We start from the raw sequence: 24,884 nt of genomic DNA, 5'->3' as shown, positions 1-24,884 counted from the left end.
ATACTATTAAGTAACGCACCATACCACTGGCCATAACGTTCAAGAAATATTGTGATTCCAATCTACTTCTACAACTCTACTGCAGAAAAAAACCATTAATACCTTATCCCACTGAGAACCATTTGTAAGTCGGGGAGGAGGTGGTGAGGCAGCAACCTGCATGAGATGTGCATGTGCGAGGAAATGATCAGGTGCTGTAAAGACAGGTGGCCCACATCCACCAGAGTGAAAAGGCAGAAAAAAGCGCCTACGTGACTGCCTCTGTGACTGCTGCAATTGCTGTTGCTGCTGCTGCTGCTGGTGGTGTTGCTGCTGCTGCTGCTGTTGTTGTTGTTGTTGCTGCTGCTGCTGCTGCTGCTGCTGCTGCTGCATGGGGTGCCGCAAAGGCAGTGCCTGAGTATACTGTTGCCTCTGGTGGTTACTGTTGCTGCTGCCACTGTTGTTATAATGCCGCTTATTTTGGTAACTGCCACTGTTCCCACTGCGGTAATATGGTGGCTGGTGTTGCTGATGTTGGTGGTGACTGTGAAGGTGATAGTGGTGAGGGTGATGCTGGTGCTTCTGCTGTTGATAAAATGTTTGTTGTGGCTGTCCAGAAGAGCAGCCACCACCATGCACATCATGTAGCCTCCTAAATTACATACAAAAACGCATATTTAATATTAAAACAAATACCTACTACTTTTAAACAATTGCAATATCAATGAACATGCCAATATGTAAAATCCATGAGAGTAATTTCATTGCCTAAAAATGCAATATTAAACATATTTATAAGGAACATAACTTCTTTGGGAGGGTGTAATGCTGCTTGTGAGAGCATGAATTGAAGTAGTGGAGACTGAGTAGGCCTGCTAGTTACAGTCGTGAAGCTTGAAGGGGGTGGGGAAGAGGTGGACAGGTGGGGAGAGGGGAAGGGAAGTAGAGGAGGGGTGGGGAGTGAGGGGAAGAGAGACTAGTGGATGCACTGGCGGAATAGAAGGTTCTGTTGCGCTGTGGTAGGAGAGGGAAAAGGGTTGAGGCCAGGGAGCGTTACAAGAACATAGGATATATCACAGTGAGAGTTCCCACCTGCACAATTCAGAAAAGCTGTTAGGGATGATCCAGATGGCACAGGCTGTGAAGAAGTCATTGATGTGAAGCACATTGTGTTGGGCAGCCTGCTCAGCAACCGAGTGGTCCAGCTATTTCTTGGCCACAATTTGTCAGTGGCCATTCATGCAGACAAACAGCTTGTTGGTTATCATCAGAGCTCAGTGGTTATAATCCTAGACTCCAACTTTATCACACTTCCTGCCTCGCTCTCGCATATTTTCGTATGTTATTTTCTGTATATTCCTGTGCCACATGAACTTGTTGAACCTCGAATTACCATCCCCCCCTTTTTTCTCTTATTCTCATTTGCACATACTAACCTCACCTAATCCAGTCCTCCCCCCCCCCCCCCCCCTCTTCATACATACCCAACCAACAATATAAACCCCACATTATCATCACTTTTATTATTTATTTTTCTCTTTGGCTCATAGTGTTTTCGCATGAGTTTCAGTTCATTTTAGCCTCTCACTATCAGGCCTATTCCCTCAGATTTCACCTTTTTTCCCCATACTTCACCCATTCCATTCCTTCAGTGATTTTTCCTGCATATTTTTATACATTTTGCATATTTTAGGAGATTTTTCACATGTATTTTTGTGTGTTTTATTGCCCACCATAAATTCTTGCTCCTTCCATCTGCACAAATGCTGCAGTTTCCTTATACCAAGCCAGAACCCAGTCCCAAATACTGTTCCTGCGTCGTCGCCTGGCTCATGAAATCCACCCAAATTGTGTTACCATCAAATTACCCACCTCTTGTTACAACCTCTCCTTCCAGAATGACCTCCATCTGTTCAAATTCCACCAGTCCATAGCCCTCAGCAAAAAAGTCCTGCAAAACCATGTAAATTAGGCCCAAACGTCCTTACAATACCTTCTCTCCATCTGTAAAAGTCTCCTGCTCTTCAGTCCCACCAAATTCTTGTATCCCATCATTCACAACGAAAGTCTTGCCCTCCAGGAACTATAGAAGCATGAACAATGCAATCTCAAGAAACTCTCCAACCTTTTCACCTCCAACTCCTGTCATGGACTACCACCATCCACAACCTCGACAACAGCCTCCAACCCTCACTCAGATCCCCTTTTAGCTGACAAATCCTTCCATGTAGACCTACTACATTTACCATACCCTCAGAAACTCCTTCCCACAACCATTCAGAATCCAGAACATAAACAGACCCACAACACAGTCATGGACCTTTCCTCCAAAAGCCTTAGTCCCACAGAAGTATCATTCGCTTCCAAAGGCCTTACCTTTAGCTCCACTCCCAAATTCAATCACAGTGGATTTGTTAGAGACCACCTCTCCTTCACCCAGTTCCTACAGTTGAAACCTTTTCGCCACCAACCCTACCAATCAGACTCAACCAAAAGCCTATGTTGAATCCTGCCCGACTTAGTTCACTCCTCCACCCAACCATAATCCACCCCCACTTCCCCCAAATCACCACTATTAACATTCCAGAACTTTGTAACCTCGAACCTTACCTCACCATCATCCATTAAATCACTCAGCATGCAAGCTAATCTAACATTCACAGAAACAATCACAATAAACTTGAATCGCAAGGATTACCAGACAGAGGGACCCTAGATAGTTGTCATATTCATCCACCTACAAACCCTGCCACACTGACCCCATTCCAGAAATACAAAAGGATCTCCAGCCTCTCCTCAACTCCTTATGCCTATCTCAGAACCTCTCTCCTGAGCATCTCTCTCCTAATCCCTACCACTCCTCTCCTAATCCCTACCACTCCCCACACCCCTGCCTTCTACATCTTTCCTAAGGTCCATAAACCCAATCACCCAAGACACCCCATTGTGGTCAGTGACTGTGCTTCCACTGATAGCTTCTCTGCTCTTGTGGACTAACATCTTCGGCCTAAGTCCATTCACAAGCCTCATCCATCCCATCAAGGCAGGGCTACCTGTGATAGCAGCCATGTGACCTACAAACTATACTGCGATCACAAACTATGCTGCGATCACCACGCTGCATTCTACACCAGCATGACAATCAACAAGGTATCTGTCCACATGAATGGCCACTGATTGGATTGGATTGGATTGTTTGGGGGAAGAGACCAAACAGCGAGGTCATCGGTCTCATCGGATTAGGGAAGGGCGGGGAAGGAAGTCGGCCGTGCCCTTTCAAAGGAACCATCCCGGCATTTGCCTGGAGCGATTTAGGGAAATCACGGAAAACCTAAATCAGGATGGCCGGACGCGGGATTGAACCGTCATCCTCCCGAATGCGAGTCCAGTGTGCTAACCACAATGGCCACTGACAAGCCGGACCATCCAGTTGCTGTAAATGCTGCCCAACACAATGTGCTTCACTTCAATGACTGCTTCACAGCCTGTGCTATATAGACCCACCCTAGCAACACCAGCTTTTCTGAACTACACATGTGAGAACGCTCCCTGCAATGTTATCTTACGTTCCCATAATCCCCCTGGCGTCAACTTCGTTAATCCCTGTCCTTCACCCTCCTGTCCCCTTCCCTGTCCCCTTCCCTGTCCCTACCCCAGCACTACATGGCCTTCTATTCCACCAATACACCCACTAGTTCTTCCTTTCCCCCCCTCCTCTACTTCTCTCCTTCTCCACTCCCTAACCCCCTCAAACTCCCTCACTGCACCTAGCAGTCCTACCCCACACCCACCATGTCCTTGCATGCTCCCACAAGCAGCACTGTATCGTCCACCACTCCTAACCTGCTACCCCTCCCCCTCACTGCTCCAGTCTCCACTTTACCCCCACCACCCACATTGCTTTTCCCATCAGGTGCAAGTGTTCCCAATCCGTCTTAGTGGCCAGAGACAGTAGTCTTGTGTGAATTTGTGGAGGTGTGTGTGTTTTCTACATAAGAAGATGGCCTTTTGGCCGAAAGTTCACATGTACAAGTCTTTTCATTGTGTCTGTCTGCACTCAACATCTCCTCTACATGGGGAATATCACTATCTTTTTCATAATATTGTCAAAAGTGAATCACTAAATTGTCATAAGACCAATGCATACATACCAAACATAAAAACACAAAATGAAGCTGAGCTGACATGCACAAATTTATATATGCATTGAATCTCAAGCTAATGGAATTTTCTAAAAATTCTTCATCAGATTCACTAGTTACACTCAAAACTAGGTAGTGGTAACCAATAAAATATTTAATTGGTGGATATAATGCCATTTTTTAAATAAATAGTTCTGTAGTTTGTTAGCTGAGCAAGTGAAGTGTACATTGAACCACTTCTGAAAGTATTTTACGTTGGAAAATCAACTACCTACATTTCCATTGTCTCTGAGGACCTCTCCTACAGTAGCAAATGAGAGGTCAGTCACAAAAATGTACCTTACACACAGGCCTAATTTCCAGAAAACCAAAGCACAGCTGCAAAAGACTGTAATGGTCAAATTTAGCTTCTGTTAAGAATTTTGTTAGTCGTAATCAAAGTTAAGAGTAAAACAGATTTTTCTGTTTTTATTACCTCCATATTTGTATTCCATACTCTAGCAGGACAGATATGGAACTTGCTGCTGTACATAGCTGCAGGAGCCAACCATGATCTACACACACACACACACACACACACACACACACACACACGCATTGAAGTACCAAAGAAACTGGTATAGGAATGTGTATTCAAATACAGGCACATGTAAACAGGCAGAATATGGTGCTGCGATCGGCAATGCCTATATAACACAACACGTGCCTGGCGCAGTTGTTAGATCAGATACAGCTACTACAATGGCAGGTTATCAAGATTTAAGTGAGTTTGAATATAGTGTCATAGTCAGTGCATGAGCGATGGGACACAGCACTCCAAGGTAGCGATGAAGTGGGAATTTCCCTGTACAACCATTTCATGAGTGTACGACGACACCATCCTAGCTTTTGTACTAACAGTTGCTTTCTTGAAGAGAAGGACTGTTTGGAGAAGGTTACAAGCGAAGGGCAGGTAACTCAGATCTCAGGATGAAAGGGACCTGCAACAGGTGTTATGGGTCCTCCCTATTTAATATCCCCCTCCCCCCCCCCCCTCTCTCTCTCTCTCTCTCTCTCTCTCTCTCTCTCTCTCTCTCTCCCACCCCCGCACCCCTCCTCCTTCCCACTCTCCCTTACATACATGTGTATTGTCAGTACTGGTGTTGCTCCTCAACATAGGTACTGGCCAGCAATTCTGTCTCACAATTTTGTAGTTTCCTTGAGAGAATTTTCCTTTCCACACAATTAACCTCAAGTTTATTTTACAGGAAAACTTTTAGGATACTGCAACACATCATCATCTTCAGTCACATCACAATTAATTCTTTGTATGATAAAAATTTTTGAGGGTAACTTACAGAATTATATGTTTACTTTTTTATTGGGTTTGCAAGAGGGGTTACATCATAGTACAATATTCATTACACACAATGTTAGAAACCAATGACCCTGCAAGGAGCTCAGAAAGTTTAATACAAAATCTTAAGTGTGTACATAAGATCCCTATTTCCAATATGCTACTAAACTGAATTTATAGTCAGAAGGGAAAAGTAATTTCCTTGTGGTCACACAGGAGTATCCCATATAGGAAATACTTTTATCCTCTATTTTTAATCGTATGTAAAAAGAAAAAGAAGATTATTACAAGTTCCCTTCTTTAAAATGAATGAGTACCATAACATCAAACTGATTAAGTTTAAGGCATAATAGATTCAATAAGTAAAATCAAAAGACTATATAATGATGGCATTATCAGAAACTGAACTGGCACACAGTGTTTTTATGTACAAGAAAATATTTATATACAGCATATGTAATGGATAAGTCCGACTGTAAACTTAAGTTACCTAAGAATAATCCGGACTTTCTAAAGCGTTATTTATATATAATGCTATTATATATGATTCTTTTGAGTATAATTACATGTATGTTTCACACAGTCGAAGTTTAATTTTGAGTCAACTAGAATTTGCCTTACACAAGAAAGGTAAACTACAGATTCATCACGATTAACCAGGAATGGTTTAAAGAAACATTTATATTACAACAAATTAAATATGTAACAAAATTAAAGAATCCACTGAAAGTGACAGTGGGTCAGTATAATAAAAACCTAAGAATATTTCTCCTTTTAATGTGTACCCCCAAGTCTGGTGAACAAGTATGTAACACAGCAATGTGGGACTATCCTATTTGTTCTTACACCATTCCTAACTGCAATTTTTTTCCCCTGATATATGAAGTGTGATCAAACAGTAAAATGGGCTTACATTTTCTTTAAAAAAATCTTTACTTATTCATCAACATCAACTATGTCCCCTTCAAAGTAACCCTCTGGATATAATACACTTGTGTCAGCACTTTTTCCAATCTTGGAAGACGTCTGGAACTCACTTTTCGCTATGGGCTTCATGTCCTTCAGTGATTCTGTTTTTATCTCATCTAAGGTAACACAATGACATCCTTTCCTAGATCTCTTCAGCCTCGGGAACAGAAAGAAGTCAGAGTGCCATGTCCACCGAATATAGCAGTTGAGACAACGTTAACAGCTTTGTTTTCTGCCAAAAAATCATGAACAAGCATTGAAGTGTGAGTGGGAGCATATCGTGATGCGATTTCCCCGAGTTGCTTTGCCACACTTCTGGTCATTTCCTTTGGACTGCTTCATGCAAACAGTGCATAACTTCCAGGTAGTATTCCTTACTGACTGTACAACCATAAGGCAGGAACTCATGATGCACTATCTCACTGTAATCAAAGAAAACATTGAGAAGAACCTTCACATGTGATCGAACTTGTAGAATGTTTTTTGGTCTTTGCTCTTCAGGTAGTTTCCTTTCAGACGATTGTGCCTTTTTGCTGACACATACCTGTACATCCATGTTGGTTGGTTGGTTGGTTTGTGAGATTAAAGGGACCAGACTGCTACAGTCATCAGTCCCTTTTTCCAAAAACTAAAAACACCCACAAGGAATAAAAAAAACAAACAAGGAAAAGATGACAGATGACACAGGACAAGAGAAACTGAGACAAAGACCAGACAAAACGAATTAAAATCACACAGTGTGTGACGGTGGTTGGCCGACCATAGAGAAAAAAGGAAAAGCCAACCACAGAGAAACATATTAAAAACTCAGTCTAAAACCGTAGGCTAAATGCCAGAGTTAACAAAAAAAAAAAAAATGACAAACACTTAGATTAAGTTATAAAAGCCCCCTGCCCGAATAAAACGCAAAACTAGGTCCGCCATGGCTAAGTCATCAGTTAAAAGGGCAGAAAGCATATCAGGCAGCACTAACGTCTACCTGAGCACAGCTAAAAGGAGACACTCCAACAAAATGTGGACCACATACAAAACAGAGCCGCAGTGACAGGGGGGGTTCTCACGGTGCAATAAGTGGCCGTGCGTCAGCCAAGTGTGCCCAATGTGCAACCGGCAGAGAACAACAGCCTCCTTGCGAGAGACCCGCATGGATGACCGTCACACAGTCATCGTCTCCTTGATAGGACGGAGTTTGTTTGGCATGGGCAGGTTGCGCCATTCAGTGTCCCACAGTTCAAAAATTTTGAGGTGTAAGATTGCCCGCAAATCATTCGTGGGGAGGCCAATCTCCAGAGATGGTTTACTGGTGGCCTCTTCGCCAGGTGGTCAACATTTTCATTGCCGGGTTATGTGAGGCATAATGGCCTGGGGTCCACAAAGACCACAGTTCGGCTGCAACGGGCAAGAGCATGCAGGGACTCCTGGACAGCCATCACCAGACGAGAGCGAGGGAAGCACTGGTCGACAGCTCTTAAACTGCTCAGGGAGTAGCTACAGATAGCTAAGGATTCACCTGAGCAGGAGCGGATATACTCTAGGGCACGAAAGATGGCGACCAGCAGTCAGCCGGCAATGAACGTTGTTCGGAATGGTCCCCTAAGTTAGAGCATAACTAACACGACCAGCAACCATCAAACCGTCAGTGTAAACAAACACCAGAGCCCTGATACGTGGCGAGGATGGAATAAAAGCGGCGACGGAAGGCCTCCGGATGGACTGGGTCCATCGGGCCCTGTGCCAATTCGAGCCGAAGGCAAGCGCAGGGCACACACCACGGGGGTGTATGCAGAAGGGGCCCGGAAAGGGGGGGAAGAGGGAAAACCCCAAGCCTGGAGAGAAGCTCTCTGACGCGGACTGCGATCGTACAACCCAACCGGGGCCAAAGTTCTGGGATACGGACGACCGACTGCGGGAACAGGAGAAGATAATTAGGATGCCCGGGCAAGCTACAAACATGTGTATCATAACCGGCCAGTACACGTTGGCGCCGTAACCGCAGTGGAGGGACACCTGCCTCCACAAGTATGCTGTCCACAAGGGTGGTCCGGAAAGCACCAGTGGCAAGTCGGATCCCACTGTGAAGGATTGGGTCCAGCACCCGCAACGCATATGGGGATGCTGAACAATAAGCCAGGCTCCGATAATCCAGACGGGACTGGATTAACGCCTGGTAAAGCCGTAAGAGGGTAGAGCGGTCGGCACCCCAGCTGGTGTGGCTCAAGCATCGCAGAGCATTAAGATGCCGCCAACACATCTGTTTAAGCTGCCGAATATGTGGGAGCCAAGTCAACCGGGCATCATAAACCACACCCAAAAAACGATGGGTCTCCACCACAGCAAGAAGTTCACCGGCAAGATAAAGCCGCAGCTCAGTGTGAACTGTTCGTCGCCGGCAGAAATGCATAACGCAGGTCTTGGCAGCCGAAAACTGGAAACCATGTGCTACAGCCCCAGACTGCGCCTTGCGGATAGCGCCCTGCAGCTGACGTTCAGCAGCTGCAATGCCAATGGAGCTATAGTACAGGCAGAAGCCATCAGTATACAAAGAACCTGAGACAGACATTCCCACTGCTGCAGCGAGCCCGTTTATTGCAATTAAAAACAGGCAGACACTTAGGACAGACCCCTGTGGTACCCCGTTCTCCTGGACTCGGGGAGGAACTATGGGAGGCCACGACTTGCACGCGGAAGATACGATACGACAGAAAATTTTGGACGAAAATTGGCAGTGGACCCAGAAGACCCCAACCATGAAGCGTAGAGAGGATGTGATGACGCCATGTCATATCGTATGCCTTAAGCATGTCGAAAAAGACAGCGACCAGGTGCTGACGGCAGGCAAAGGCTTACGGATGGCTGACTCCAGGCTTACCAGATTGTCGGCGGCAGAGCAGCCTTTACGAAATCCATCCTGAGACGGAGCCAGAAGGCCCCGAGACTCGAGTACCCAACTCAATTGCCGGCTCACCATCCGTTCAAGCAACTTGTAAAGAACGTTGGTGAGGCTAATGGGGCGGTAGCTGTCCACCTCCAAAGGGTTCTTGTCAGGTTTCAAAATGGGGATAACTATGCTTTCCCGCCATTGCGACGGAAACTCACCCTCGACCCAAATACAGTTGTAAAGGTCGAGGAGGCGTTGCTGGCAGTCCACTGAAAGGTGTTTCAGCATCTGACAGTGGATGCAATCTGGCCCAGGAGCTGTATCCGGGCAAGCAGCTAGGGCACTGTGAAATTCCCACTCACTGAATGGAACATTGTAGGATTCAGCATGGTGGGCGCGAAATGACAGGCTCCAACGTTCCATCCGCTCTTTAATGGAGCGGAAGGCCAGTGGGTAATTCACAGAAGCGGAACTCTGAGCAAAATGCTCTGCCAAGTGGTTGGCAATTACGTCGGAGTCAGCACAAACTGCTCCATTCAGTGAGAGCGCAGGGACGCTGACAGGGTTCCTATAGCCATAGCATCTAATCTTGGCCTAGACCTGCAATGGAGAGACATGGAGGCCAATGATGGACACACTCCTGCTTGCGTTGGCGGATAAGGCGGCGGGCCCGCGCACGCAGCCGTTTGAAGGCGATGAGGTGTTCTATGGAGGCATGTCGCTTGTGACACTGGAGTCTCCACCGGCGATCTTTAATCGCTTCAGCGATCTCAGGCGACCACCAAGGCACAGTCCTCCGCCGAGGGGACCCACAAGAACGGGGAATGGCAGATTCTGCGGCAGTAACGATGCTGGTGGTGACTGAGTGAACCACCGTATCAATGGCTTCATGAGAAACAGGGTCAATAGCGGCAGTGGAGGAAAACAAGTCCCAGTCAGCCTTATTCATAGCCCATCTGCAAGGGCGCCCAGAAGAGTGACACTGTGGCAGTTACAGAAAGACTGGAAAGTGGTCACTACCACACAGGTCGTCATGCACACTCCATTTGACAGACGGTAAGAGGCTACGGTTGCAGATCGAAAGGTCGATGGCGGGGTACGTGCCGTGTGCCACACTGAAATGTGTGAAGGCACCATTATTTAAAATCGAAAGGTCTAGCTGTGTCAATACATTCTCAATGATGGCGCCTCGACCTGTTGCCACTGACCCACCCCACAGGGGGTTAGGGCGTTGAAGTCGCCCAGTAACAGGAAAGGCGGTGGCAGTTGCGCTATCAGTGCAGCCAGGACATGCTGCGGGACATCACCATCCTGTGGAAGATACAGACTGCAGACATTAACAGCCTGCGGGGTCCACACCCAAACAGCGACAGCTTCTAAAGGTGTTTGTAGAGGGACAGACTCGCTGTGAAGAGAGTGAAGGACATAGATACAGACGCCCCCTGATACCCTTTCATAAGCTGCCCAGTTCTTATAATAACCCTGATAGCCACAGAGGGCGGGAGTTCGCATCGCTGGAAACCAAGTTTCCAGAAGATCAATGCAGAAGAAAGGGTAAAGGCTGATAAGTTGTCGGAGCTCAGCTAGATGGTGGGAGAATCTGCTGCAGTTCCACTGGAGGATGGTACTGTCCATGGCTGAGAAAGGCATGATTGGACTGGGGAGGCAGTTTACGCCACTTGTTCCCTCGCTGCCACCGATTCAGTACCCCCACGAGTGACATCCATGGTGTCTGAGGGTCCGGCGAGATCAAGTTCCTCAGCAGACGCCAGGATCTCGACCTCATCCTCAGACGCAGAGCTCGAAGGGTGCGGTGGGGTCAGTGCCACCGCAATTTCTTTGGCCTTAGAGGTCTTTCTCTTGGACTTCTCCCACAGAACCTTGTGTTTCATCGGCTGGGAGGGCCTCACCGATTCAGTCTCTGGGACGGAGGAGGATCGCGAAGCCCTACGACCAGCCGCTGGTGGGAACTTATGTCACTGTCTGGCGTCATCCTTCCCACTGGTGGAAGCCTGGGAAGGGAGGGGCCCAAGGGACCCCTTATGAGCAAGAGTAGCCGAAGAAGTTAGACGCTTCTCCGACTGAGAAGCGGGGACAGACGAACCCAATGGATGGGAGGGTGTTGTTCCTGAGGTAGGTGGCACAGGAGCAACTCCATGGGTAGAGCCCCCCCACAGGCAAGGGGGCAGGAGGAGTTTTACTGCTCGTCGATCCAGCTGGAATTCTCGAAACTGATGGGGCTAACATAGTAGTTGTAGCAGCAGCGTAGGAAGATGTCATTCTCACAGGGTGCAGTCTGTCATATTTCCTTTTGGCCTCAGTATAGGTCAGTTGGTGCAGGGTCTTATATTCCATGATTTTGCACTCTTTCTGGAAGATTCTGCAGTCTGGCAGTTGACACAGATGGGAGGCGGGGCACATGGAGTATTGGGATGTGATGGGCATCCGCAATCTTGACATGTGAGGCTGGAAGTGCAGTGGGAAGACATATGGCCGAACTTCCAGCACTTAAAGCACTGCATTGGGGGAGGGATATAGGGCTTCACGTCACATCAGTAGACCATCACCTTGACCTTCTCCGGTAATGTATCACCCTCAAAGGCCAAGATGAAGGCACCAGTAGCAATCTGATTATCCTTCGAACCCCGATGAACGCGCCGGACGAAATGGACACCTCGGCGCTCTAAATTGGCGTGCAACTCGTCATCAGACTGCAAAAGAAGGTCCCTATGGTAAATAACTCCCTGGACTATATTTAAACTCTTATGGGGTGTGATCGTAACGGCAACATCCCCCAACTTGTCACAAGCAAGTAACCGTCGTGACTGGGCAGATGATGCCGTTTTTATCAGTACTGATCCAGAGTGCATTAAGGACAAACCCTCCACCTCCCCAAACTTGTCCTCTAAATGCTCGATGAAGAGCTGAGGCTTTGTGGATAGAAGAGACTCCCCATCAGCTCTTGTACAAACTAAGAATCGGGGCGAATAACTGTTACTGCCATCCTGAGATGTACGCTCCTCCCACGGCGTGGCCAGGGAGGGGAACGTTTTCGGGTCATACTTCTGAGCATTAAATTGAGCCCGAGAACACTTAGAGACTGCTGGCGGCTGGCCGCCAGCAAGACACAATGTACCACACTTCATTGCGGGTCATCCGCCCTGATGCCACCTACTCCGACCACGGGCCCTCCCAACGGGTGCCACCCAGCCTCAGCAAGAGCCACCTGGCAGGATGGCCATTGCCGGGAGTCCCGATACCCCAGGAGGATAGACTTGGCCTACGTGGGGAGTTAACGGCGCAGGCATCAGTAGAGCGATCCCTGTGTTGTCAGGGGGCTACAACCAAAGGGTACATGGCGGCCCCACCACAACGGACTGGCTACCGTGCTGGATGTTAGGTGACATGTGGTCCATGGTCGCAGTCAGTGCAGAAGTGGCACTGCACAGCGCAAGGTGGAAAGTGCTCGCAGGAACGTATTCATTCCCAAGAGATGGAGAGCGGGCAGGACTGCAATGCAACGATGAATAAGCTGGCGAAAGGTCTGATCGCAAGATGGACACAATGCACCAAGTAAGGCGCCCTTCCCCAATTGGCTCGCTCTTAAGAAGAATTTTGAGATATGGAGGTCAAACCAGACATGGGACCATCACATAAGGCCAAAACTTTTGAGACTCTTTTAGTCGCCTCTTACGACAGGCAGGAATACCGCGGGCCTATTCTTACCCCTGGACCGTACCTCCATGTTTTATCACATGTTATAACCTTCTTTAGAAGTTCTGGATCATTGTCAACTTCATTCAGTAACTTCTGAGCAATGTCCACAATGTTTTGGTCGAAAGTCAATAATTTCAGAACAAACTTTGCTGCTATGTGTTTCATGCCTGAAACATCCGAAAAAATTGCTTGGCATGAGCCAAAGAATATACCAAAATCATCAGCAACCCCTGTGATAATGACTCAGTAATTTTCCAGAACCATTTTCGGTACTACTTCCACACTGTCGTCAGTAACTGATGCATTAGAGCATAAAGTGCGATGGTCGTCTTCAACACGTTCTCAACCCTCTTTGAAATGTTTATACCACTCAAACTCCTGCCTCACCCATAGTAAATCGCCAAAAGCCAGAGTCAAGATTTCGAAAGCAGTGCAGAACTTTATTCCATTTTTCAAGCAAAATTTAATGCTGACTCTTTGATCCATCTTTTTTGAAAGTAAAAATTCACTGAGCACTCGAAAACACTTATAACTTTCTGACTGCCAATAATAAACTAAATATTCAAAACAGCCGAAAATGTAAGCATACATCATGAACATGTGTATGATGAAAAAAAATTGAAAATCAGATTTATAAAGCTTGCAAAATTAAAACAATTCCCATCACTTTATCACATCTCACACACAGAAAAAAAAGAAAAAAAAATTAAGCACCCATGACAGGACGAAACAAAATGAAACTTCACAGACCAGGAGAGTATGTGATGTTGTTTCAGTAACTGCAAAATCAAGTCAAATTTACATAGAACTTGGCAGTATAAGCCCAATAATTAGAATGACATTGCACCTGCTGAGGCACGGACGCATGCACTGATTCGATTGGGAAGAGTCATGAAACCATTGTATCTTCTCCTTAGTCAAGCTGGCCCAGATCTGATGTAATTAGTGTTTGATATTCTGGATACTAGCACTGGGACAAAGTTGATGTCTGAGGTTCATTCTCTCTCTTAGGTTGTATCAGGCACACTTCTGGTGACCTTGCTGACCACAAGCATATCTCACCATCACACAGACCACAGAGATAGGTGGCATGTGGACAACCATTGCCCTGCTGAAAAATGATTCTTCGATATTATCCTATGAGAGATAACACTTGAAGATGCAGGATGTCCACGACCGAGAGCTCATCTGTATGATGTTCTCACGATCGCTACCAGACGTAACCTGAAATCAAACCCAATGGCTCCCCACACTGTGACACCAGAAGTAACACCACTGCGCCCCTCCAAAACTTTGGAAGAATATAGCCTCTCCTCAGGTTGCCACCTTATTTGCCAGGGACAGTCACCAGGAGTGGAGCAGAGCTGTGATACATCCCTGAACACAATATACCACTCATCAGCAGTTCATGCTCCCAGTCTTAGCACCACACCAAATGCAGCTGTTAATGTTGTTGTGTCAATGGTAGCCTACACCTGGGATGGTAATTTTCCAATCTGATTGTTCCTAGTCTCCAACCAATGCAGGATGACACTGAATGTTACAGGGAGCCCATTAGCTGACTCGGATGACAGGAGGGATGTGAAGGGATTATGATGTGCTTGGTGCACAACACAGTGATGCTCCCTTGTGATGGTCACACGTGGTCGACCAGAACCTTAACACCAAGTATACCTTCCCTCACACTCACATGCAGTCCAACATTTGGCCATTGTAACATCCCTGTCCCCACAAACTTTGATATTGCACGGTACAACTAGCCAGCCAAATGGAGACACACAATGAAGCACCTTTCAAACTCCATCTCACATGAGTATGCAGCATCACCTGTGTCCCACACAGTGCTCACTCAACATCTGACACTGTTCAAGCTGCTCATATACACTATCAGGTCAGGTAACAACATTAAACATGAGCAACATTAATGCACTCGTTAGAGAGAATTGCAATTCTCGACATTTTCATACCCCACTGTCGATGTGTACGTTTATAAAGTTACATTGACAACTGACCATACCTTCTGGGTGCTTCACTTTTTTGTCAGGCAGTGTATTTTCATTCATAGTAAATATACAATAGTCACCCAAAATAATGTCTTATTCATGCTGTATTTCATAAAATTTTATTATTCACAGTATAATTTTCAGACTACTGAGGTAAAAGTATATTTGGTTCTTATGGAAACATTTTCTTTAAACAATTATTAGTGATTAACTACGCATGCAATCCAGGTAAAGGTTAAATTTTCTATGACCAATTAGTTGTTTATTTCTAAATTTGTATAGCTCACCTGAAAGACATCATTCTCAATTTTTCAACAAATATTTTACTTTTTCCAAAAACTGCATACTTCAAAAATTACTTGTATTCAAAATTTTCATGTTCTTGAATATTCAAATCTTATATTGGGATAACTTCCAAAATTCATAAAATAGTTTTGCATCCCTGATTTTTCTGATTACAAAAAGCATATGTCCATTAAAGCAATTTGTTAGTTTATTAATTACTAAAACTAGAAAATTTCACTTTCTAGATATCACTAGTGAACTATGTAGAACCAGAAAATTTCACTTTCTCGAGATATCACTAGTGAACTTTGGGAATCCCTTTTTGTTAAAACTGCATCCCACAAAATGGTACTGTTATTTCAACAATTTCCAAATTATATAGATATTAGTTAAAATTGTATCACTGTCTAGTAAAAATGTAAATGTCTTGTGACTACGGCCTCCCGTCGGGTGACTGTTCACCGGGTGCAAGTCTTTCGATTTGACGCCACTTCAGCGACTAGCGTGTCGATGGTTAGGACAACACAACACTCAGTCCCTGGGCGGAGAAAATCTCCGACCCAGCCGGGAATCCAACCCGGGCCCTTAGGATTGACATTCTGTCGTGCTGACCACTCAGCTGCCAGAGGCGTGTGTCCTTGCCTCTTAATTTTCCAATTTTTTGTGTCATTCTTTAACATGTAATAACTGTGTTTTATAACTTTGTGAGTCTTGTATTTTGCTCTCTATAAACAGGCATGGTGCATGAAGCCTCTAACAGTCCATGGTCAGGCATCAAAATGTAATGATCACGTGCTTTGCAGTTTGTTCGCAGCAGTCATTATATTAATATCTGCCAGCATCCAATAATCAAATTGTTACTATCTGTGAGATAGAGTCCACCTCAACACACCAGAATGTACAGTTACTAAGCCAGTGCACAACATAGAATATAAACATATGGGTCAATCCATACCAAATCGTCCAGCAATGGCTGCTTGACCACCTCAGAAAAATATGATATTTACTGTGTGGATTCCCTAATGTTTTGTGTATCAAAATATTTTTAAAATTTGTTTATTGTTTATCATTTGAAACAATAGTCATTTTTGTTTCACAGTGCAAGCTTGCTCCCCCCCCCCCCCCCCCCCCTCCCCCGTTTTACTTTTTGCAAGCACATCTGCAATTTTTTTCAAAATTATTCAGTAATCGATTGCCATAGATAGGCCTTATAATAAAAAATATTTCATTCAGCACATATTGGCCTACAAATTTAAACCACTGCCACATAGCTGAAAGTATTTCTTAATATATTTTTAATAGCTCAAAGTTACTGGGTGAAAATTAAAAAATGTTTATATACACAATTAGTGTTTATTATGTCGGACATGTCCAACAGGACAGACACTACATTTACTTTAGTGTGGCTGCACTAATTATCATCCACACTCCTACAGGAATCAATACATTGGAAGTAGGGGGTTAATGGATGAGGGATGCTGCATTGTAGCATGCGATAAGTTGGAAATTTGGATCAGTCAGGGACTGTCTACATGGCCGCAGCAGTAACGGTGACCTCATCAGAAGTGATAAATCCGGGTTTGAGCCCTGGTCCTGTGCAAATTTTCAGCTCTCGCTATTGCATTTCCACAATGCACAGTGCAGCTGGAGGTCACAAGTGTCCCATCCACCCTTTCCTTCCCATTTCCCTATTTCACAAAATATAAAAAACTCAAATTTTGAACAGCAGTCTTCCAAAGGAGGAGTAATTCCTCAGCCTTAGTATTCCTTGTGCTATTACACTAAATAGTCTAGTTAATTTTTATAGATTATCAATGATGCAAAGCTTACATTTAAAACACAGTATTTTAAAAATAGATATTTTTTTACTTTTTCATTTTTTGGCCTGCAATATCTTTGTTAGGGGACCAGATAAAAATCTGAAAATCACACACTTAACAGATCTTTATGATACCAAATCTCAATATAAATTTCAACTCTGGAATTCAACTGAAAGTAGAAAAAATTATGAGTCAAAAATACATTTTTTATCATCTACAATGTCTAGTTTAATGGAACGAAGTATATCAGTTACATAATTTAAACATTATCTATGGTTGTCATTTTTTAATTGAAAAATGGGCAACTAATTGTATTAGCTTGTTCTCATGTTGTTTTTACTACACTGTTCACTGAACATCTGAGCAATTTCTTCACCCAGTTTGGGCATAAAGTTAAAAATTCGCCCAGTCACAGTTGTCACTGCAGGAGAGAGAGCTTCTTCGCTACATTTTTAACTGGCATTCAAGCTTGATCTTTCTCAACTTTTTTAAAAAGAGGTCCTTGGTCCTGGTGGGTGGTAAAATGTAACATGTACATCTTGGTTTTGATAATCAATATTATTAACGTTGACAATCCTCCACTGTTCCTCGTAAACACAAGCCGCTATGTCTATTTCGAAGTGTCAACTGTTCAAGTTTTCTACACGCAATCGGAGGACGCTGACATGAACTTACACTACAGCAAGTTATGTCTAAAACAGTCAAAAAAATATTATTTCTGAGGTCTACTTGTTCACTGAGTAGGTATTGTTGTTGTTTCTTCAGGGCGCTATAAATTTCAATTTCTTCTCGAGCATCTATTAATCTGGCTTTCTCTACCTTATGTAGTACCTTTAAAGATTCTTCAATGCTCCTATATCCTTCAAAAAATGTATAGAAGCTCTGGATCCATACTGCAAGAAATTTTTTAAGTGTATCATTTCAAGGTGTTTGCAAGTTGATTTAACCTCTAAGTCAATGTTTAAGTAAAACAACACTTTTTCTTCTTCACTCTAACTTTCAATTAAAATAATGGCTTTAAGAAACACTCCATATACACTTTTACAACAAGTTTTGTTAATAAGAACACCAATACAACACCAAGATTCCATTTTTCCACTGCACACTTCAAGACTCGTAGTTAACCGAGTGCGAGAGGGCAGATGGTGGTGGAAGGTTGGTTGGTTGGTTGGTTGGTTTAAAAGAGGGAGGGGAAGAGACTAAACTGCAAGGTTATCGGTCCCTTGCTCCCGTTAAAATAATTACACAAGGGAAAGAAGAAAAGAAAGGAGACGTAAAGCACAATAACAGGAGAAAGGAAGAACCAGAAGAATGACAGAAAAATCAATACTACCATGGACAAAACAGAAAAAGAAAACCACAGAGAGAAGCAAGAAACAGGTAGAAGGGGTAAAAGCAAGAGAGCAGATGACCATGGCTGGCCGACCACAAGAATAAACAGGAAAGGCCAGCCACTCTGCGGCACATTTAAACATCCACCCTAAAAGCATTTGATTGGAGAACACAAAGGAACAAAGGACATGCGCTAAAACTTATATACAATGATAAAACCCACTGTCACGTATAAAATATAAAACTAAATTAACCAATGAGGCATTGTCAGCTAAAATTAATGGCAACGAGTCCAGTAACAGAAGAGTCAATCGCAGGGCAGCCAAAGAAGGACAGCTCCCCAAGATATGGGCCACTGTCAGCCGGGCACCGCACTGACCATGACGTGGGTCACCACAGCGCAGGACATAGCTGTGTCTCCCCCAAGTGTGGCCAATGCGGAGCTAGCATAGAACCAGTGTCCCTGCAAACGACCCACATGGAAGACCCTTAATGGTATGCAATTTTTTTTAAGGCCATTAGCGCCCGGTCTGTGACTTAGGAAAAGGTAAAAAAACGAAACTGGAAACCAGCAGCAATGGGAACGAAACTCAAAAAAATTGGAGAAACTAAAAACAGAAAGAAAGCTTAAAAAAACTACTATAAAAGGGGGTTGGTTGTCCCCAAAAAGAGCTTCAAATGACTGACGTCATCTCACTTGCACTAATAAACTCGAGAACGCGATCAGCTGAGCGCGTGTCATCTGCTAAAATGGAGGATATATATCAGGCGACAGCTGTAGACGGCGCGTAACGGAGTAAAATAGGGGCACTCAAGTAAAAGGTGTCTTACCGTCCACAGCTGAGAGCAGTGGGGACAGAGTAGGGGAGGATCGCCACTTAAAAGATGTCTATGGCTAAAAAGACAATGCCCTATCTGGAGTCTAGTTAAAATTGCCTCCTCCCGACGACGCGTTCGGGAGGAAGAGGTCCAAGCACAGGGAAGAGCTTTCACGTCCCACAATTTATTATTGGGAAGTGTCGACCAATGTGCGTGCCATAAAAGAGCAATACGACGACATAAAACACTCTGTAGATCAGCGAAGGGAATCATGCGAATAGCTGGCTGAAGAAGAGAGAGTGCAACCTTGGCCGCTATATCGGGCGCCTCATTTCCACAGATACCAACGTGTCCTGGGATCCAGAGGAACGCCACAGAGACACCCACCAAGTGGAGCAAGTGGAGGCAGTCCTGAATCCGGTGGACCAGAGGGCTGACAGGGTAGAGAGCTTGGAGACTGAGGAGAGAGCTGAGAGAGTCTGAGCAGATAACATACTGTATCCGCTGATGGCGACGGATGTATCGGACAGCCTGGAGAACAGCGTAAAGCTCCGCAGTATAAACCGAACACTGGTCGGGTAGCCGAAATCGATTTGGGGTGTCGCCAACAATATAGGCACTCCCTACACCAAACAATGTTTTTGAGCCGTCAGTGTAAATAAATGTGGCTTCCTTCATTTGTGCACATAGAGCAGCGAACGCCCGACCATAAACAAGTGAAGGGGTACCATCCTTGGGAAACTGACAAAGGTCACGGAGCAGGCAGGTCCGGGGACGGAGCCAAGGCGGTGCTGCACCCCAAGTTGTCAAAAAAGTTTTAGGAAAGCGGAAAGAAAGAGAACGGAGCAGTTGACGGAAGCGGACTCCCGGTGGTACTGGGGAGGAAGGGCGGCCTGCATACCCTAAATCCAAGGAGGCGTCGAAAAAAATTTCATGGGCCGGATTAGCAGGCATGCAAGACAGGTGGTAAGCATAACCACTCACGAGGACAGCTCGCCGATTGGACAGCGGAGGTTCAGCAGTCTCAGCATAAAGGCTTTCCACAGGGCTGGTGTAAAAAGCTCCAGACACTAAACGTAATCCACAGTGGTGGATAGAGTTGAGACGCCGAAGAATAGATGGCCGAGCAGAGGAGTAAACTATGCTTCTATAGTCCATTTTCGAGCGCACTAAGGCGCGATAGAGGCGGAGAAGGACCACTCGGTCTGCTCCCCAGGAGGTACGATTCAGGACACGGAGGGTGTTGAGAGATCGCAGACAGCGAGCCGAAAGATAGGAAATGTGGGAGGACCAGCACAGTTTTCTGTCAAACATAAGACCCAAGAATTTAGCGACGTCCAAAAACGGAAGGTTGACAGGTCCTAGATGTAAGGAAGGTGGAAGAAACTCCGAACGACGCCAAAAATTAACACGAACGGTCTTACTGGGAAAAAAGCGGAAGCCTGTTTCGATGCTCCAAGAGTGGAGGCGATCGAGACATCCTTGAAGACGTCGTTCAAGAAGGCTGGTCTGTTGATAGCAAAATCGTCCACAAAGAGGGAGCCCGAGATATCAGGAAGGAGACAATCCATAATTGGATTTATGGCAATGGCAAACAGTACAACACTTAGCACGGAGTCCTGGGGTACCCTGTTTTCTTGGAAGTAAGTATGGGAGAGAGTAGTGTTCACCCGCATTCTAAATGTGCATTCTGCCATAAATTCACGAAGAAAAAGGGGCAGCCGACCTCGAAAGCCCCAAGAGAACAGTGTGCGGAGGATGCCTGTCCTCCAACAGGTATCGTATGCTCTCTCCAGATCAAAAAATATTGCTACTGTTTGGCGTTTTCGGAGAAAATTGTTCATGATATAAGTGGAGAGAGCAACAAGATGGTCAACTGCAGAACGATGCTTTTGGAAACCGCATTGGGCAGGTGTTTAAAGACTGTGGGACTCCAGCCACCAAGTTAAATGTCAATTCACCATACGCTCCAAAACCTTACATACACTACTTGTGAGAGAAATGGGGCGATAGCTAGAGGGGAGATGTTTGTCCTTTCCAGGTTTCGAAACAGGAACGACGATAGCTTCCCACCATTGTCTGGGAAAAGTACTGTCGGTCCAAATTCGATTATAAAGGCGAAGGAGGTAACGCAGACTATGGTATGATAAATGCAGCAACATTTGGATGTGGATACCATCCGGTCCTGAGGTGGAGGTACAAGAAGAAGACGAAGAAGAAGAAGAAGAAGAAGAAGAAGAAGAGTGCATGCTGGAGTTCCCGCATGGAGAAAACAGTATTATAGCTTTCGCGATTTTGAGAGGAGAAAGCAAGCACTTCCGCTGCACGTTTCTTCGGGAGAAACGCTGGCGGGTAATTTGAAGAGCTCGAAGTCTCAGCAAAGTGTTGACCCAATGAGTTAGAAATTGTGACGGGGTCCACTAATGTATCACGCACGACAGTGAGCCCAGAGACCGGGGAGAAACTAGGCGCGCCAAATAACCGTCGAATCCGACTCCAAACTTCCGAGGAGGGAGTGAAGGTGTTAAATGAGCTAGTAAAGAAGCCCCAGCTTGCCTTCTTGCTATCACGGATGACGCGGCGGCATCGTGCACGGAACTGCTTGTAGCGGATACAGTTGGCCAAGGTAGGATGGTGTCTGAAAACGCGAAGAGCACGTCGCTGCTCACGTATTGCGTCACAGCATGCCTTGTTCCACCAAGGAACTGGGGGGCGCCGGGGCAATTCGGAGGTGCGAGGTATTGAACATTCAGCAGCTGTAAGAATAACGTCTGTAATATGAGTGACCTAATTGTCGACGCTAGGAAAGTGACGGTCATCGAATGTCGCTGGAGACGAAAAAAGTGTCCAATCGGCTTGGGCAAACTTCCAGTGTCTCGGGCGCATATATGGCAGTTGTGGCTGCAATCGAAGGACACATGGAAAGTGGTCACTCGAGTGTGTATAAGCAAGGGCGAACCATTCGAAGCGCCGAGCTAGCGGTACAGTACCGACCGAAAGGTCCAAATGAGAGAAATTTGTCATAGAGGCAGACAAAAATGTAGGGTTCCCAGGGTTGAGGCAAACAAGATCCGCTTGGTGGAAGACATCTATCAATAGTGAGCCACGCGGACAAGGATGTGGAGATCCCCAAAGCGGGTGGTGGGCATTGAAGTCCCCAACCAGCAAATAGGGGGCTGGAAGCTGACCAAGAAGATGAAGGAAATCAGCTCGTGCCATTGGTGTGGACGATGGAATGTATACAGTACAAAGAGAGAAGGTGTATCCAAAAAGGGAAAGACGGACAGCGACAGCTTGGAAGGTAGTGTTTAAGGGGATTGGGTGATAATGGACAGTATCATGGAGAAGAATCGTGAGTCCTCCATGTGTTGGAGCGCCTTCAACAGAGGGGAGATCAAATCGGACTGACTGAAAATGGGGGAAAACAAAGCAGTCGTGGGAACGCAGCTTTGTTTCCTGAAGACAAAAGATGACCAGCGAGTAGGATCGTAAGAGGATCGACAATTCATCCCGATTGGCTCGAATACTGCGGATATTCCAATGGATAATGGACAAAGGGTGGACAGAAAATGGAAGAATGTGACCAAGGTTGCCCTCAACTCAACGACTGCTCAGAGCTTGCGACCGACAGTGTGGAACGGCATTCAGCCAAAGGCAGAAGATCCTGATCCATAGATTGTTCAGGAGCAGCTCCTGCCACCAGCAATTGGCCGGTTGATCGCCTGCCAGCAGTGCGCCTCGGTGACACAGAAGACGGCCGAGGGCGGCTACAGCTACCGCCAGGTGGTGCTGCAGATGAGAGACGCCATGGCGGAGAAGGAGAGGAGTTGGGTTTCTTATTGGCCTTCGTGGAAGCAGGATGTTTAGATGAAGGGGGAACCGATGGTTGTGAAGTTGGGGTACATAAAAAATCTTCACAAGTACCGTATTTACTCGAATCTAAGCCGCACTTTTTTTCCGGTTTTTGTAATCCAAAAAACCGCCTGCGGCTTAGAATCGAGTGCAAAGTAAGCGGAAGTTCTGAAAAATGTGATAGGTGCCGCCACAACTAACTTCTGCCGTCGAATATATGTAGCGCTACACAGGCATCCTTTGTAGCCACAAAGATAAATACTGGCGCCAAAACCTCTGCGTCAGTAAATAAAATTTAAAAAAAAATTGGAAGACGAGCTTTTTTTCTCCGCCCGAGTTTCGACCACTGCTTTTTCATACACAATCCAACGAAGTAAATACAAATTCCGTATTGTTCATCTTCGAATTTCAATGTACTACGAAAATCCGACTGGTAATACTGGGATTTTTGTCAATATGGCCAACTCTACGTTCTGAATTTTTTCCTACCTGTGAGAAGAGATGGTTGCTAATAGGAACCTGATGAAATGTGAATCACATGCAGTATTCTCTTCACCATAAGAATAATACGAATATAAACATTTTGCCATGTATTCTTTCGTGTTTGCTTCTATCTCATTTAAATCCTGTCTGCCAAATAAACTACGAAACTAGAGTGAGACAACAGCAAACGCGGAAGAATATACGTATCGTGTCATTTTTATATTCGTATTACTCTTATGCCTAATAGTGATACAGTCAGAAATGAAGCACAGCAACTGACTAGATTTTTAAATCTAAGATGACTAATTTCTGTGCAGAATTTGATGTACTAAAGAAGCGGCCGCAAAGATTTTTGATGTACTAAAGAAGCGGCCGCAAAGATTTTCAAACGGAGAAAAATTTTCGCCAAACTCTCGTTCAGAACATGTTCTATCATACGCAGTCTATTATTTGGTTCTTGTTGATCATTATCAAAGAAAGCAGGAGTCTAAGTAACAACAAATAGCAGTCTCTTGCCATTGTTTCGCTAATGAGACGATTCCTCTCTTTTTTAAATTGTAGGCGGCGGTAGCGCGCACAGAAGCCTGCCATGCCGCGAGCAGCGACAGGCCGTAAACACGCACTATCAGAATGCGACAAACAATGCATGACAGTATAGTAATGCATTTTCAGCTTCGAGTGACTGACGTAAACACCTATAACATAGAAAACGGCACTTATCAGATCAAAGCAAAATAAGTAATTGATTCAAACCAGACGAAGCACGTGAGAAAGGAAGGGTATCCGTATAAATACGGACGGAGCGCCTGACGCATAGCAATGGCTACCTGGTAAAGCTTAACTGCTGAGCTTTCGACTCGAACCAAACTACTGTAGCTGTATCGTCATTCATTCGACCTAAATTGTGTCTCATATTACAATGGACCAACTTTGTTTAGATTTGGAGGTGCGGCCTAAAACTTTTCTCTCCCCTTGAATTTCGAGTCTCAAATTTCAGGTGCGGCTTAGATTTGGGAATTTTTTTTTTCCTTTATTTCGAGTCTCATTTTTCAGGTGCGGCTTAGATTCGAGTGCGGCTTAGATTCGAGTAAATACGGTAGGCTCTTTTTTGGAAGCCCGGGTGTCTGACTTTTGGGCTCGAGATTTAGCAGAACCAGATGAAGGGTGAGCCATAGAGTGAGCAGGCAAAAGTGGGGAGGTTGAACGGGCGATCTTTGCGCTGGCCGATCTGACGACTGTGGCACTAAAGGTGAGATCACAAGTCTGTGT

The 24,884-nt window shown here is 45.3% G+C and overlaps 1 protein-coding gene across 3 annotated transcripts in view; it reads right to left on the bottom strand.

Annotated features, from left to right (window-relative positions):
• The window catches only part of LOC126095257 (poly(A) RNA polymerase gld-2 homolog A-like), a 155,247-nt gene that overhangs the window by 107,199 nt on the left and 23,164 nt on the right, over positions 1-24,884 (bottom strand). For all 3 annotated transcript variants that reach the window (XM_049910013.1, XM_049910012.1, XM_049910011.1), the window contains exon 4: positions 103-631. In XM_049910013.1, coding sequence (XP_049765970.1) covers positions 103-631 — 529 coding nt within the window. The remainder of the gene's footprint in view (positions 1-102; positions 632-24,884) is intronic.

The sequence above is a fragment of the Schistocerca cancellata genome, chromosome 8 (assembly GCF_023864275.1).
Source record: "Schistocerca cancellata isolate TAMUIC-IGC-003103 chromosome 8, iqSchCanc2.1, whole genome shotgun sequence".
Classification (NCBI taxonomy): Eukaryota; Metazoa; Arthropoda; class Insecta; order Orthoptera; family Acrididae; genus Schistocerca; species Schistocerca cancellata.
This window is presented reverse-complemented; position numbering and strand designations above follow the sequence as displayed.